The sequence below is a fragment of the Lethenteron reissneri genome, chromosome 17 (assembly GCF_015708825.2).
Source record: "Lethenteron reissneri isolate LAM-NWPU_2019-01 chromosome 17, ASM1570882v1, whole genome shotgun sequence".
NCBI lineage: Eukaryota > Metazoa > Chordata > Hyperoartia > Petromyzontiformes > Petromyzontidae > Lethenteron > Lethenteron reissneri.
The window spans coordinates 7,183,428-7,198,146 of NC_083795.1; the positions used below are offsets into that span (position 1 = coordinate 7,183,428).

The 14,719-nt window shown below is 47.9% G+C and overlaps 1 protein-coding gene across 1 annotated transcript in view; it reads right to left on the reverse strand.

Annotated features, from left to right (window-relative positions):
* Positions 1 to 14,719, reverse strand: part of SFXN5 (sideroflexin 5) — a 135,324-nt gene that overhangs the window by 99,826 nt on the left and 20,779 nt on the right. The window contains exons 3-5 of the mRNA XM_061552992.1: positions 10,951 to 11,028; positions 6,331 to 6,357; positions 1,197 to 1,251 (exon numbers count right to left, since the gene is read on the reverse strand). Coding sequence (XP_061408976.1) covers positions 1,197 to 1,251; positions 6,331 to 6,357; positions 10,951 to 11,028 — 160 coding nt within the window. The remainder of the gene's footprint in view (positions 1 to 1,196; positions 1,252 to 6,330; positions 6,358 to 10,950; positions 11,029 to 14,719) is intronic.

Here is a 14,719-nt window from a genome sequence, read left to right on the forward strand (position 1 = left end):
CGTTCAACAAGACAAACGCCACGGCGTCCTTAACCCCCGGTATGAGCGCAGGCAAAAGGGGGGCACTCACGGTGGCGAGATGGTAACTGCCTTGCCTGGTATACGGGAGGTCGTGGGTTCGATCGCGACTCCTGACGCTTGTATATTTGGAAGCTTGCGCGTTCTCCCCGTGGTTTGCTTGGATTTTTGTCCGGGACCTCCGGTTTTTCCCTCCACATTTAGAATCAACATCGCGCGTTTAGAGTATTTGGCTGCTATTCATTTCCACGTGCTAAGCCACTTCGTTGAGCTATCATTTGTGGGCAGGTTGTCATATAGCCTCAGTGGGCTTACCTTGTAAACCATTTTTTTTTTAAACAACGCCCACGCCAAAATTAAATTAATTAAGTAACAGGCAAACAAAGTCGCTGATGAATCTACAGACGCTTGGCTCATTAAAGCTGGGTTTTTTTTAAGGTCCTTTAAATATACATCCCATTGCGCTGAGAGGAAAGGGTGGAAAAAAAGCACCCGGGCTAGAGGTTGGGTATGAGTTTCATATTTCATGCCTGGCTTAATCTGATAGCAGGGCTCTCTCTCTCTCTGCCCAGCCATACGCGCAGTTGTAAAACTTTGCTGGATGCAGTCGATCACGTTATTGCGCCGTGATTCTCTTTTACACGCTCTTTCCAATTTTTTTTTCACTTCCTCCCTTCCCCACTTCTGCATTTAATTCCTTCTCTAACAGACGCCGCTACTCGTTAATTGCCACCAACGGCCACACCAGGTGAGCGGGCGAGGAGGGCCCACGAGGGTGGCGGTGCTGGGTGTTGATTCGTAGCGGTGGCGGTGGTGGGGTTGGTGGTGCCGTTGCAGGTGGGGGTGGCGGGCAGCGGTGGTGATGATGAGTGTGGTGACGGTGACGGTGGTGGTTGGAGTGGTGGTGATTGGTGTGCAGTGTGGGTGGCGACGGTGATGGTGGAGTTGTGGTGGTGGTCGGAGTGCCGGTGGCTGTGGTGGAGGCGGCGTGGAGTGGGAGGTGGAAGCAAGGAGGTGCAGCGACAAGCGGGAGAGGCAAGGCACGGAAGTCCGCATGGGGAGGGGGCAAAGGTGCTGTGGTGGAGGGAGAGAGCAGCCCAGCAACCCCTCGTTAACGAGCAAAATATTCGACACGGTGCGAAAAGACCGCGTCCGAGTGCGCCGAACGAAAGCCTCACCTGACATCCGGAACGGCATGAAAATCTTCTCGCCCGTGTCAGGGTGCAAAATGGCCTGCGAGAGAAACAGCCATTAAGAGCGTGCACAGACAGAGGGAGAGGAGAACGACCGGGGCCGAGTTAAAAAAAAAAATAAACATCGGAGCGAATTCTTCGCCTCAGCGGAATGGAGAGAGAGAGAGAGAGAAATGTTGCGCACCACGCACGATCGAAGAACGGCGTTGAGCAAGCAGACTGCTCGGCGTAGAGGACCTGGGGCACGGGCACTTCCCATTACCCGACGCCATGGGGCTCTTCACACACACAAATCAAATGCCGAAGTCCGAGCCGCACCTGCGATCGCGGTTTCCTGGCTTCTGCGGGCACTGTGCTCGGGGCGCAGGGCGCGTCGCCACTCACGACTCGGTTGTGCATTTGTCCCAGGCTCGGGAGATGGGTAATTGAATCTGTGGGAGCGAAGCGCCCTCGCGATACGCACATGGTCTGTTATCCCGGCTTCTCTGGTTTTTGTGCCACGCTGCGGTTTTCTCAAAGCCGAAAAGCTAACGACTGGAAATGGCCGAACATCCCAATGAAGCAGGACCCTCCTTACAACGAAACTATTATTGAGACTCAATGAGGCTTTGGCAGCGCAACGGGAATTATGACCGATGTATTATGCGACCCGGGGGGCCGTCACCAGCTAGAAAACTACACCCACGCAGCGACACATTTCGACGAGGTGCCGCTCCTTACACGTGCCATCAAATTAAACGGGGGTGGGGGGGGGGGAGGGGAATTACATTGCACGCATCCTACCGACCCCCCCCCCCCCCGCCGCCACCGTTTCACAATATAACACAACAAATCCAGGTAAGACACCAAAGAAAAGTATGGGGGGAGGGGAGAAAGAAAATCACCATCATCAGCGGCAATTTCATGTTTTCCTGCAAGAACCTACACTCGGGGAGTAGGACAGGAAGGCTGAAAGAGAGTGCAACAAGAGGGTAGAGAGAGAGGGAGGGAGAGCGCCAGTGATGGGGAGTGAGAGATGTGCAGCCAAGATAAAGGAAGCACGGTAATTAGCGCCATGCCACTTCTTTGCACAGCCTCCTGACGACGGGGGTTTCATGCAGTGAGCTCCGGGCGAGGCCAATTTGTACTCTGCCACGCTCTCGCTCTCCATCTCACCAGCTGTTGCCCAAATTAACCTTTCGAGGGCCACGACAGCCAGGAGCAGATTTGCGCTTAAGAGCCAACGAAGAACAGCCGATGGTGATTTGCAGCGTTTCACGCCGTCGCGGGGCCGTTAGGGTTTTAAACTGCGAACGTCATCCCGCGGAAGGAAAGTCGACCGAGGCAGAAGGGGACGGTGGCAGTGCAAATCGGGATTTTGTGCGCAAGAGCGCTTCAAAGGGCACGTCAAGCGGCCCGTAGAGAGCGGCAGAAAAGCCACTCGGGTCCGCGCCTTCACCGAAACCGTCACATGATGGGCCCTCCGCGCGACTTCGTAGACCCGCTCAGGCCCGGCTGCGCTAAGGCGGGGAAGCTTTCGGAAGAAGTCTGGGTTAAAACAGCAGTCGTTCAGGTGTATTTTTACGCGCCTTACAGGACTGCACGATTTCTCGCCGCTGGTAGACCGGAGTAGACGTGGCACGTGACTCGAGGAGCTAGAGCCTTAGCGAGAGGCACCACTGGACGTTGGCACCCCGGGTACGAAAATACTTTCCTGGGTCGCGGACCCGGCTGAGTCGTTGCCCATCTTGCAGTACAGCACAGCAATGCTACTTAATGGTGGCGGAATTGTTTTGACTTAATGTATGAGCAATCGCGGCTAGGTTGTGTGTTATTTCGGTTTCTCAAGGAGGTTGAAAATCACCGTGCTGAGGCTTAACATTGCTGGGAATGGGTAAGAAGCAGTTGGACTTGACAAAGCGCGGCTTTGATTATTGGTTCCACACTATGCTCCAACTGGCTCACAAAGGCAGCAGATTAGCATCGTTAGCTGTCCGTCAGAGCACTTTCGGGACAGAGGGGAGAACGGGGCCAACGTTTATGGATGAGTGTGTACGCCAGTGCACGTGTGTCTTCGTGTGTGCCTGTGTTTGTACGTGTGTCTGTACGTGTAGAGTGGTGGTGTAGCGGTTAGCACGCTGCGTTATGAACTCGATGACCCGATTTTGATTTCCGCTCATGGCCAACACCAGCGACAGTTGTCTGAACCGGTCCTGGGCCTCCCCTAGGTCGACTCAGCCTCAAATTAATATCTAGTGTGATGTATAAACATCCCCTCTGGGGAGACAAAGGAGGCCGGGCGTTGGAAGCACATGAATTCGAATCCCAGTCGGGGTCGATTCAGCCCATGATCCATCTCGGTTCAATAAAATAAATACAACTTTATGAGGAAATCAAGAGCAGTTATCTTTTATAAATACTCGCCAAAGAAATGTGGATTTCATACCACGCTAACAGCACTTGCACACAGCACTTGCCCCAACAGTCTGTACGTAAACGCGCATCTGCGCGTGTACTTATGACTGTGTGCATGCGCGCGAGGGTGTGCCTGTGTCCATGCGAATTCCCCGTGTGCGAGAATTTTCATGTGCGCGCGTGTGCATGTATGCATGCACGTGCCTAGAAGCTGCATGTGCTTTGCTTTGTGTGCTCGTGCGTGCGTCTGTGTGCGTGCGTGCGTACGTACGTGCGCGTGTGCGTGTCTGTGTCTGCGCGTGTGTGTGCCGGCTACCCTCGGCCACGAGAGAGCCTGTGCCCTCATCCTGACTCGTGTCCTGGGTCTCCACCAACATCTGGCTCATGATGAACATTCCAGGCCTAGTGGGGGTTTTCATAAAAAAACATTATAATTTCTTTCGTCTATTGACTGCAAACAGGCAGTAAAATGGGCCATGTACTAAAAAAGAAACTTTGATTCATCACTATCACTTGTTAGTGTTTTAATGGCATTGCTGAGCACAGCGCCGAATGCCAACAAAGGTAATCAAGATCTCGAAGCGCGAATTATATCACGGCAGAAATTAACTAAGACAATTTTTTTCTTTGATTCGGCGAGGTTATAGCAATTTTGGGGGAAAAGATCACGGATCGCAGAGCAGTCCTGAGGAAGGGAGCAAGAGAAATTAACTATCCTGCACCATAGCATGTGAACACTAGGCGTGTGACTGACGATGCATTGATTAATCAATTAACACCAAGTGTTCCAAACATATCGATTGGGAGCGCGTGCGTGCTTGCGTGAACGACTTATTGTTGACCTGTGTAAGATTTAAGTGCTTGCGCGTTGGTGGAAACCCTGCAGCAACCACTAGAGGCGCTAAATTCAACACAACATGTCGAATAGGATCACGCTTGCGAATGGTGCGCGGCGGAAATCATCTCGTGTCCAACGGACACAGGATGATGACACGGCAAAGTTAGCGAAACAAATCCCATCTAAAACCATGATTTTAAACTCTGCCACACAACCTCCGAGTTGACGTCCTCGTGGATATAGCAAAACGAGCACGCTCTGGAACTGTCGCTCATGGCACTGTTACAGACGCGCATTTTCCATGGCAACAAACATTCCTATCGTTCGTTACGAATGTTCCCGCTAAACAGCTTGGAAATGAAACTTCTTACGCATAAACTTCACATCTGCTTGTCAATCCACTGCTGGATGAAGGCTGCCACAAACGGTGCGCACACTCATGGGACAGCCGAAGTACAGTCAAAGATGCCCCGTGAATTTGTGTGAATGTGCCACCAAGAATGGTGAGCTGTGCCGGGTGCCACTCTGTAAGCCACAGTCACCTAAACTGTAATGTCACCCATTTTTGTCGCTGTAGATGGTAATTCATTTCGAAAACTGAAAAAAAAATTTTTTAGTAAACGTGCGTCTCTAAGAGCAAGTAGGCCTGCAATTAAATTATAAACTAAAATGAAACAATTTTTTATTTTACCAGGTAAGGCCCACTGAGCTATATAGCTCATTTCCAGAAGCAACCTAGCCACAAATGATAGCTCAACAAAGTGGCTTATCATGTAGAAATGTATAGCAGCTACATTCTCGAAAACGCAAGTTTCTAAATATGGAGGGAAAAACCGGAGGAGCCTAAGAAAAATCCACACGAGGGTTGGGATCGAACCCATAACATCTCCTACATAGCAGGCAAGTAAGTTAACATTTGCTCATCCATTCAGCACATTGAACGATGTGGGGGCTTTCTCTTAGCACCTTGCTTTCCTCCCAGATATGGAGATCACTTCGAAAATCTACCGGCCTAACATCGCAAACAGACACAATATATTAATTTCAAAATCACCACCGTCATCATAATCATCATCACCATTAGCATCATCGTACAAGAGATATAGCTGTATCACTTCCAACGATCGAACACTTGAATAACTACACACTGGCACAGCGCCACAACGGACAATTAGCACACCGCCCGTTTCCAAAATCTTAAGGTAAAAAGAGGACCAAAAAAAATGAAAGGGGGTGGTGTGTCTAAGAGGAAAGGGCTCTCTGGCAAACAAAGCCGATATCACGCACAATATCGCGACTCGAGTGGCCTGGACGTAAATCGCTTCGCCCTCGGATTAGAGCACAAAGGCTCAGTCTCCGCGGAGAGCCGATGACGAGTTGATTGCAACGCGCAAAAAATGTTAATGCGGCCGCCGCATTGCAGAGCGAGCGAGCGAGCGAGCGGGGCCCGGAGATGGCCGATCTCGGTGGATTATGCAAATGTTAAACCAACTGTGCGCGCACTCCGAGGGGCTTCCACGTCTGATCCCCGAGTGACTCTCTAATCGTCTCAAACGTCTCTGTTCGGGGGTCAGCGTACAGAGTAGGGCATTGTGGGCGAGGACAATGAAGTTCAGGTTCGGTCAGCCTCGTGCGTGCGTGCGGACGTTCTTGTGTTTTTGTTTCATCGCTTGGACGAGTTCAAATGGATTGCCCACCCCCCCCCCCCCCCCCCCCCCCAAAGTCCAGGTCTGGGAGGCTTTGTACCGAGCGCCGGGGAGCTGACGAACTCGGCGTGCGTTTGCGCTGGGAAGCCCGCACCGCCGCTACCGCTGCCGCCCCTGCGGGTTTGCGCTCACGGCTTTCACGGGGAGGGTCCGGATCGCACCGAGAACGTGGGTTACGTACCTGCTTGACTTTCTGCGCTTCCCAGAGCTGCAAAAACAGAAAACAAAACAACGATTTTGACTTGAAACTTTCGTGACTGCAGGAATTCATATTCTATCAGGACCGCTTGTGTTGCGATCGAAACGTCGTGATATTTTTAATCACTTTATTTTTTTTTATCTTTTTATCTACGTGACTTTACCGAAAGAATATAAAAACAACGATTGCTTTTATATGATTATCATTATTGCTAATATTCTTTATTTTATTCAATGTAACATTGACAGTCAAATATGTTTGGGTTTTTACAGCACTTTGTGACTCCACCGCTGTCAGTCATAATAATGCAAATTTCAACTTGTAACGCAACGCACAGCATTCACTCACTGTCGAAAACAGGCGACGACTCAGAGGCGCGAGGAACCAGACAGGCAGGAATGCAGCCTCGGCAGTGCCAACAATTTCCCAAGCTTCATGTTCTTCTGCATAGTAAGGTGCTATTGGCCAATTAAGGAGTGTTCACACGTGGGGGGGAAACCGGAGCACCGGGAGAAAACCCACGCATGCAAGGGGGAAACACTCTATCCCACAGACGGTACTGGTGGCGTCCACAATTTTGCTGTACTGAATTCTCCTGGCGAGACAGGGGATGACATCTCCTGGACGTGCACACAGAGAGGGAGCGTCACGTGATTTGTGCGATCCACCAATCCTCGCGTCTACAGTGCTGGATTAGAGGTGTGCGTAGCCACCACCGGCCGTCTCGTTACTTCACCACGCTGGTCAGTGGTGAATGAAGACTCAGTAATTATAGTAATTGATCTTCTTGGTTCTTTCGGTAAAGTCACGCAGAAGGGAAGCAACAAAACAACAAAAATAAAAATAATAAAATTATTATTATTTTATTATTATATTATTTTATATTATTTTATTTTATTATGTTTTATTTTTGTTGTTTTGTTGCTTCCCTTCTGCGTGACTTTACCGAAAGAACCACGAAGATGAATCCCTGCAGTCACGAAAGCTTTAAATCGAAAAATATAGTAATTGAGTTTTCATTCACCAACCACTAATAATTATTTTCAAAAGAGCCCAAGTGGTTTCCCACTGAACTGGACATAGGGTGGTGCTCATCTCCTCTTCACAGCCCTGAGCTCGTGGTATGAAATCCACATTTCTTCGGCGAGAGAGTATTTATAAAAGATAACCGCTCGTGATTTCCTCAAAGTTGGATTTATTTTATTGAACCGAGATGGAGCATGGGCTGAGTCGACCCCGACTGGGATTCGAACTCATGGGCTTCCAACCAAAAGCCGCCGAGCCACCAGGGGGCATATGGTAAAACAACTATTAAAATGAAAACCAGAGCGGTCTTGATTTGAGTATTTATCTTAACAATGCCATGACGTTTACATGCCACCCCATCATGCGACAAGACATGTCACTCTTACGTTAGGGGCGAAGTCAGACAAAATGTTAAATAAAGCCCTGTGGGTTATCATCGTCAAGTCCAGACTTGCACCTCTAAAATGTGTGCCAGGTCGCACTATATCCGTCACACAAAGGCCAGACCAATATCAATAATAATTAAATTAATATATTTACCAAGGAAAGTCTTCTTAAAATTACTGCAATTGTTGTCACTACTATTCATAATTATCGCTGATTAATAAATGACTTGCTGTTCTTGAAGCAATGCTTGTTGGAGTTCATTTTGAAAATAACATGAAATGCCAATTAATGACTCCAGTTATTTACAAAAGAAAGGCTCTCTCCGAGTCTCTGCACACTTTTTTCAGGAGGGCCCGCTTCATTCGGATGTTTGGTCAATTCCATCAATGAGTGTTTTGGCATCGAACAAGCACTCACATTGACCCCCCCCCCCCCCCCAGGCCTCAGCGTCGATGCCATCAAACCTTAACAAGCAACTCTCCTTCGCGACGCGGAGTCAAAGGGCAATGGGACTAGGTCGAAGGTCAACCGTCAGCTTCCGACACAAGTGGCCGTTACCAGAGTTTGAGCCTCTCCCACTGTCGAGATTGCTCACGTGTGTTCCAGAACAAAATCTACAAGCAAACGAAAAATTTTGATTCGACATTTTGGATTTAACGAAAATGCACACAGTATGTTTCCATCACCCAATGTAGAACCACGCAAACTGCTATGATGGCGAGATGTTAACTACCTCGCCTGGTATACAGCAGGTTGTAAGTTCGATGCCAACCCTGACGCCTGTACATTTGGAGTTTGCGTGTTCTCACCGTTGGAGCATGTATTTTTCTCCGCATTTAGAATCATCCATCATGCGTTTAGAGTATTTGGCTGCTATACATTTCCACGTGATGATAAGTCACTTCGTTGAGCTATCATTTGTGACCAGATCGCTTCTGAAAAATAACTATATAGCTCAGTCTGCCTTAACTGGTTAAATTTAAATAATAACATAGTTAGTTAAAATCAATGTATAGTCAGGATTTTACCCCGAGAATGATTTCCGTGAATCTCTAAACAAAGTCATCAATAAAATGTCAACCACTTAAACTATTCAATCCTCAGTTTTATATTAGATATATATACATGTTTTAAACTGCACTCGTATTTACCGGAATCGTGTTGGTAAGTAGGGATAATGATAATGAAATGCACGAATTAGTAAAGTACTATATTGGTAAATTAACTAATCAATTTAAGCGTCAATTACTGGCAAGATCCTGTAGGGAGGGAGAGAGATGTGTAAATTAAACCATTAAATTAGAGGGAGGGGGGGTAGCAATGAAGCGATGAATTGGATTTATTAGCATCCATTTACCTTACAGCCTTTTCCTTTTTCCTGGCCCATTTCCCAATTATGCAGCGCTACCAGCCGACAAGTCAATGTGGAAATATCAGGGAGAAAACAAAGACCAGTATCCCCCGGATAGCCAGAACAGCGAGTAGCAACCTATGAAGGCCGGCACGGCACACGAGGGGGGTGGGTGGTGGCCAACTCCACGCCCGGCCGCCTTTGTCTCCCCAGTGGCGATGTATACGCACCACACCAGGACACTCATTTAAGGCTGAGTCCACCTAGGAGAAGCCCACGACCGGTTCAGATAATCGTCACTGGTGTTGGCCGTGAGTGGGAATCGAACTCGGGTAGCCAGGTTTGTAGAGCAGCAGCGCGAACCACCACGCTACCGCTCCCCACACGCGCACACACACACACATATACACACACACACACGTGCACCTATGCACACACATGCCAAGTGGCCAGATTTGTGCTGCCATTTCATTGAAACCAAGTCAACTGAAAACCTGTCATGAAGGGCAACCTTCGAACAACACCGGTGAAAGCTGTGAGTTCGTTATTAATGCGATGGCTCGATATGTAAATTCATCACCTCAAACACCAATTGGGGGCTGGCTACCTTCATTGAATGGTCCCTACATCAATCACGAATTCAGCTAAATAAACGATTAAGAAGTGAGAAGGTATCTTTAAACAGAAATGTATTTTGAGAGAGAGTGTGTGTGTGTGTATAATGCAAACAATACACAAGTGAACGCCTCATTTACATACCAATTAAGCAGTCCACGGTGCAATTTCAAAGTATTGTGTTGAAAGGATGAACACAATTTGTTTATGACCCAATTAAGTGAATCAATGAAACTGCTAATTTAGCGTTAATTGGATCATAATTGTTGAAATATACCAGGTAGGTATTAATTATAAATTCATTTTTGAACGAACAGAAAATAACGGCTGTATTTAACGTACAGAAACACCACATAAGCAGGCTTGTGAATACTATTCCATTGACATCACCCTATTTATTTCCTAAACCGCAATTGTCATGTTTTCTCCTGTGAAGTCATATAATAATAACGTAATTGGATTATTTGAACAGGGACCCTCAGAATGTATCACCACATGCAACAGTAAAGTGACTCAGCGACTAATTGCAATGTAAACAATTGCATATTATGCGGGAACGCCAACCGTTAATTCACGCAAACCAACCAAACGCGCGCCTTTTGAAATATTTCACATGGCGCGCCAAAATACACACGCACATCAACGAACATCCGAGCAAGCAAAAATGCGTTTGGGGAGAACGAGCCAGATGAATAACGCGCTGCGTTGCGAAGTTTGAGAAGTTCCTCAACGCAGCACGACGGATGTGGCTACGGATTCGTGCCGATCTCAAGCGAAAAGAATCATGGACGGTGGCGCTCGCGTGGTTCCAACGGTGGAACCTGCGTCAGCGGTAGGCGCACAAAGGCAAAGGATCCCCCCCCCCGTATAGCCTCGTCAGACTGTTGGGACAAGTGCTGTTGGCGAGCACCCACAAAGGGGGTGGGGTGGTCGGAACCACGTCCGGGCGCCTTCATCTCCCCCCGGGCAGCGATAACTTGTACACATCGCACCAGGTGCTCGTTTGAGGCCGAGTCAACCTAACGGAAGGGCCGGGACCGGTTCAGATAAACGTCGAACCGATGTTGTCCGTGAGCGGGAATCGAACTCGGGTCGCCGGGTTCGTGGCGTGGGGCGCGCGAACCGCTGCGCGGCGCGGCACCGCCCACGCTCGCACGCGCGTCGGCGTGCCTCTCCGTCTCTTGCGCGAACCCGCGCGCACGTGACACCCGAGGTCGCGCTACCTGCTTGTCCGTCACCCCGGGACGAGCGACGCCTTTCTTGTAGTCGTCGAGAGTCTCCACGGCTCGCAGGACCTCCCTCTGGGCCGGGGTCGGCGGTTCGCGACGGAGCGGCGGGCAACGACAGGTGGGGGCGGAGATGGGGGGAGAGCATTCCAAGCAAAACAAGGAACGGGAGAGGGGGAGGGGGGGGAAACGTTGAACGTAAAGTTAGGTAAAATCAACGAGACAAAATGGAATTTTCTTTTTTTAAACATCACCGCAACATTTGGTTCACCTCACGGAGACAGATGGACCGAGGGGCCCCACCCATGCGCATATCCGAGGGGGAGGCAGGGGGGGTGTAAGTCGGTGGAGGGGGGGGGGGCAGGAGGGGTGTTGAATCGGTTCCTGTCGCCGCACAACAAACCCCAATTAGCGCGAACGAGATGACTCTTACGCCACCGGATCAAAGCGAGAGGCCTGGGCCCTCCTACGGGCCACTGCGAAGCCGAATTAATTAGTTTCTTGAGCGTAATGATGAGAACGGAGCCGAGTGCAAAGGAACTCCCGCTGTCTCTCCCCGCGAAATAGCGGTGACGGGGGGAAAAAAAAATACCCGCCCTCGCTCTGCACCCTCATTATCCACCTGTTAGGAGACCAGCCCCCCCCCCACCTGCCCTCCTTGCCCTCAACCCCCCCCCCCGCCTCAAAACCTTCTCTTAATGCCTTCCCACGTTTAGTTATTTATTTACATCGTATTTCTCCTCCTTCGCACATTCTTGTGGGGCCAATTTTGTCTTTGAGCACAGGGAAGGGAAGAAAAAAAAACATTCGCAAATTCAAAAATCGGCTTCTTATTAGCCGGCGCCTAAACACCTTTTAAGCAAACGTCAGAAACCGCGAGACATTTCCACACCCTCTGAACTCGGAGGCCAACTGTCATAATAGCCCCATGCAGCGGTGTCTTTTTTAGAATGTGAATAACACCGCGAGAGGCAACGAGCGAGGCGTTGCCCGCGTGCCGCAGTGAGCGCGACCGGTTTAACGCGTAACATGTACGTACGTACGGACGTCCGCGAACTTTCGTTGGAAGCGCAATTACGATAAAAGCAAGCGGCGCGAAGACGATACGGGAATTTTTGAGGGAATGGCAACGAACAGGATCTTACGCGCAATCCACCCCGCACTCAAGTGATTTGGAAGTTATTAAAACATATAATGGGCCCGGAGGTTCTTATAAATTAAATACGCCAGTTCAAACAAATTAGCCCTTTAAACTTTAAATTAACGTCAACCAAGAAAGGCTTTTTTTTCTCTCTCAACTGCAAGCACGTGGGATCGTTTTTCATGTTTCCCAGCAGAAATTTGAAATTACCAGGCAAATGCGAGCACTTAAAATGTTCCCCTTGGCTACGAGACTGTTTTTAAAAACTGATGTGCCATGCTGTTAAAGCGATTTACATATTCAATATTTTTTTCTCATTTGTAACTGAAGTCAAATTCTTTTATTCAAATTAATCTTTCACTCTAATCACTTTGCTTGTTAAAAGTTGCTTCCAGTTTAATATGTTTTTTTTATAATAATCGTAAAAAAAAACTTCTGCGGGAGGATTCGTAATAAAGAGGTCGTGTTCTTTGTTATAATTACAAAATACTTCCATTAAACAAGTGACTTTAATAAGCGCAGCTCACTAACATCATTTCTGTGGGTACTGGCAATTACAGTAATGACAGTATAATGTAACGTGTAGTCAATTTCTGATTATATATCCAGGACTACTCGTGTACACGCGGGGCGCCGCGGTCGTACACATGCGCGTATGTGTACACGGACCGCGCATTTATACGTGCGGCGCCCCAGGTTCGTGTGCACGCACACACGCACACACGCACACACGCGTGCGCGGCGCTCAACGTTAAACAACGTTCCTGCAATTATGAGCAATCTTCGCGTCCGGCGGGCGCAGGCGCACGCACGTCAAGCCGGTCCACAGGCTCCGCCGCGCTCCTTCTGCGAGCGCATTTACACGACGCCTCGCTGTCGGAGACAGTCATTTTGCTCTTCTTGGCTCTTTCGGTAAAGTCACGTAGAAGGGAAATAATAAAATAATAAAAATTAAACATTATAAAATAGTAAAGTCACGTAGAAGGGAAATAATAAAATAATAAAAACATAATAAAATAATAAAATAACTCGGGTTATGCTTTACTTTTTTATTTTATTATTTCCCTTCTACGTGACTTTACCGAAAGAACCAAGAAGATGAATCCCTGCAGTCACGAAAGCTTTAAATCGAAATTTAAGTCATTTTGCTGTTGGCCAATGTTTGAAATGTCTCTGCCGTATATTGACGGGTATACTGGACGTGGCGTGTGGAGGGCCTTCATCCAGGAGTGGGCTGACAAAAGGCCCTGTAAATCATGACCATCATCACCGCTTGCTACGGGTGGTGAATCATTTTGAGAAAACGTCTTCCCTTGAATGGCGAAAGCGCATCACATCGTTCAACTCGCCCTGTGACAGGGGTTTCGTTAATTTCTCAACGCCATCTCAGTGTGGCTGTTCCAGTAGAAACAAAGGCGTGAAAGTAAATGGAAGAACGTTCACCATCTCAGATTTTCTGACAACAAAGATATGAGCTGTCACTCATTAAGTGCATCATCATCGTTAGATATTCATTGTAGCCGTGCGGTGGTGGCTATGCCTGTGGCCTGTAATCCAGGGTTGGTAGATCACCGCACAAATGTTGTGAAAACTCCTGTGAGCGTGGATTTTGCCATACCCTGGCTCGCCAGGAGAAGGCGGTACAGCAAGTGTGAACTAATCTCCATCCGTCACCAAAAGTACGGGGATAGAGTGTTCTCCCTCGCACGTGTAGGGTTTCCTCCGGGTGCTCCAGTTTCCTCCCACATATCAAATAATCATCATGAATTGGCTGAAAATGTCTTGAAATAAAAACCCTATGTTGTAGGACCCTTCGGAAAAGGAGTCGTTGGATAAAGCACAACTTACCTGCGTGAATAATTATGATATTTTTTGTTAAACATCAACAGATATCATTGTTGTTATGCAAACATGGTACACGCATGCGGAGTGTATACAGGTGCGTGGCAGTAGTCTCAAAAGGGGACACACTTTTAACCGACACGCTGTTGCTCAATTAGATTGTGCAGTATTGATAGTTTTCTTATGTTAATTGCAGTTACAAAATCTTAATAACTTTAGAGAATATTTCAACTCTACTGGGAAAGAGTTCGAATGGCTAGCCACCCGTTGCAGCAATTCAATTCTTGAAATCGAATGAAATCACGTCAGTCAGCAAGACATCTGCAATTTATAGGTGAGTAACACGTGACATTAAAGTGTACATAATGCATTCTCACACGAAGACTTTGATCACTCTGACCATAAACCAATTCACGGACAATTTTTAATTTCGGATAAATATGGCACGTTACACATAAAGACAGAAGCCAACGTAAGTTATAATTTAAACGTACCATCCAGCCTTGATAAGAAAAATCAACATCATACGGCAAAACCACCAAACGGTAATCAACACGAGGAGGAAATCGAGACAACATGTCACAGAGATATTAATCTATTTCAGCACATAATATCACGCAGATTAACGCGAAAGTACGCATCTTATTCTCAACCCAAGTCACATCAAAGCTTAGCATCAGACTTTACAATTCAGGGTTTTTTTTCTCAAACGTATCGTCCTTTTTGCCACGAGTGAATTTCGGTGATAAACAGCTGAATGATTGCGGCCTATTCTGCAAGCGT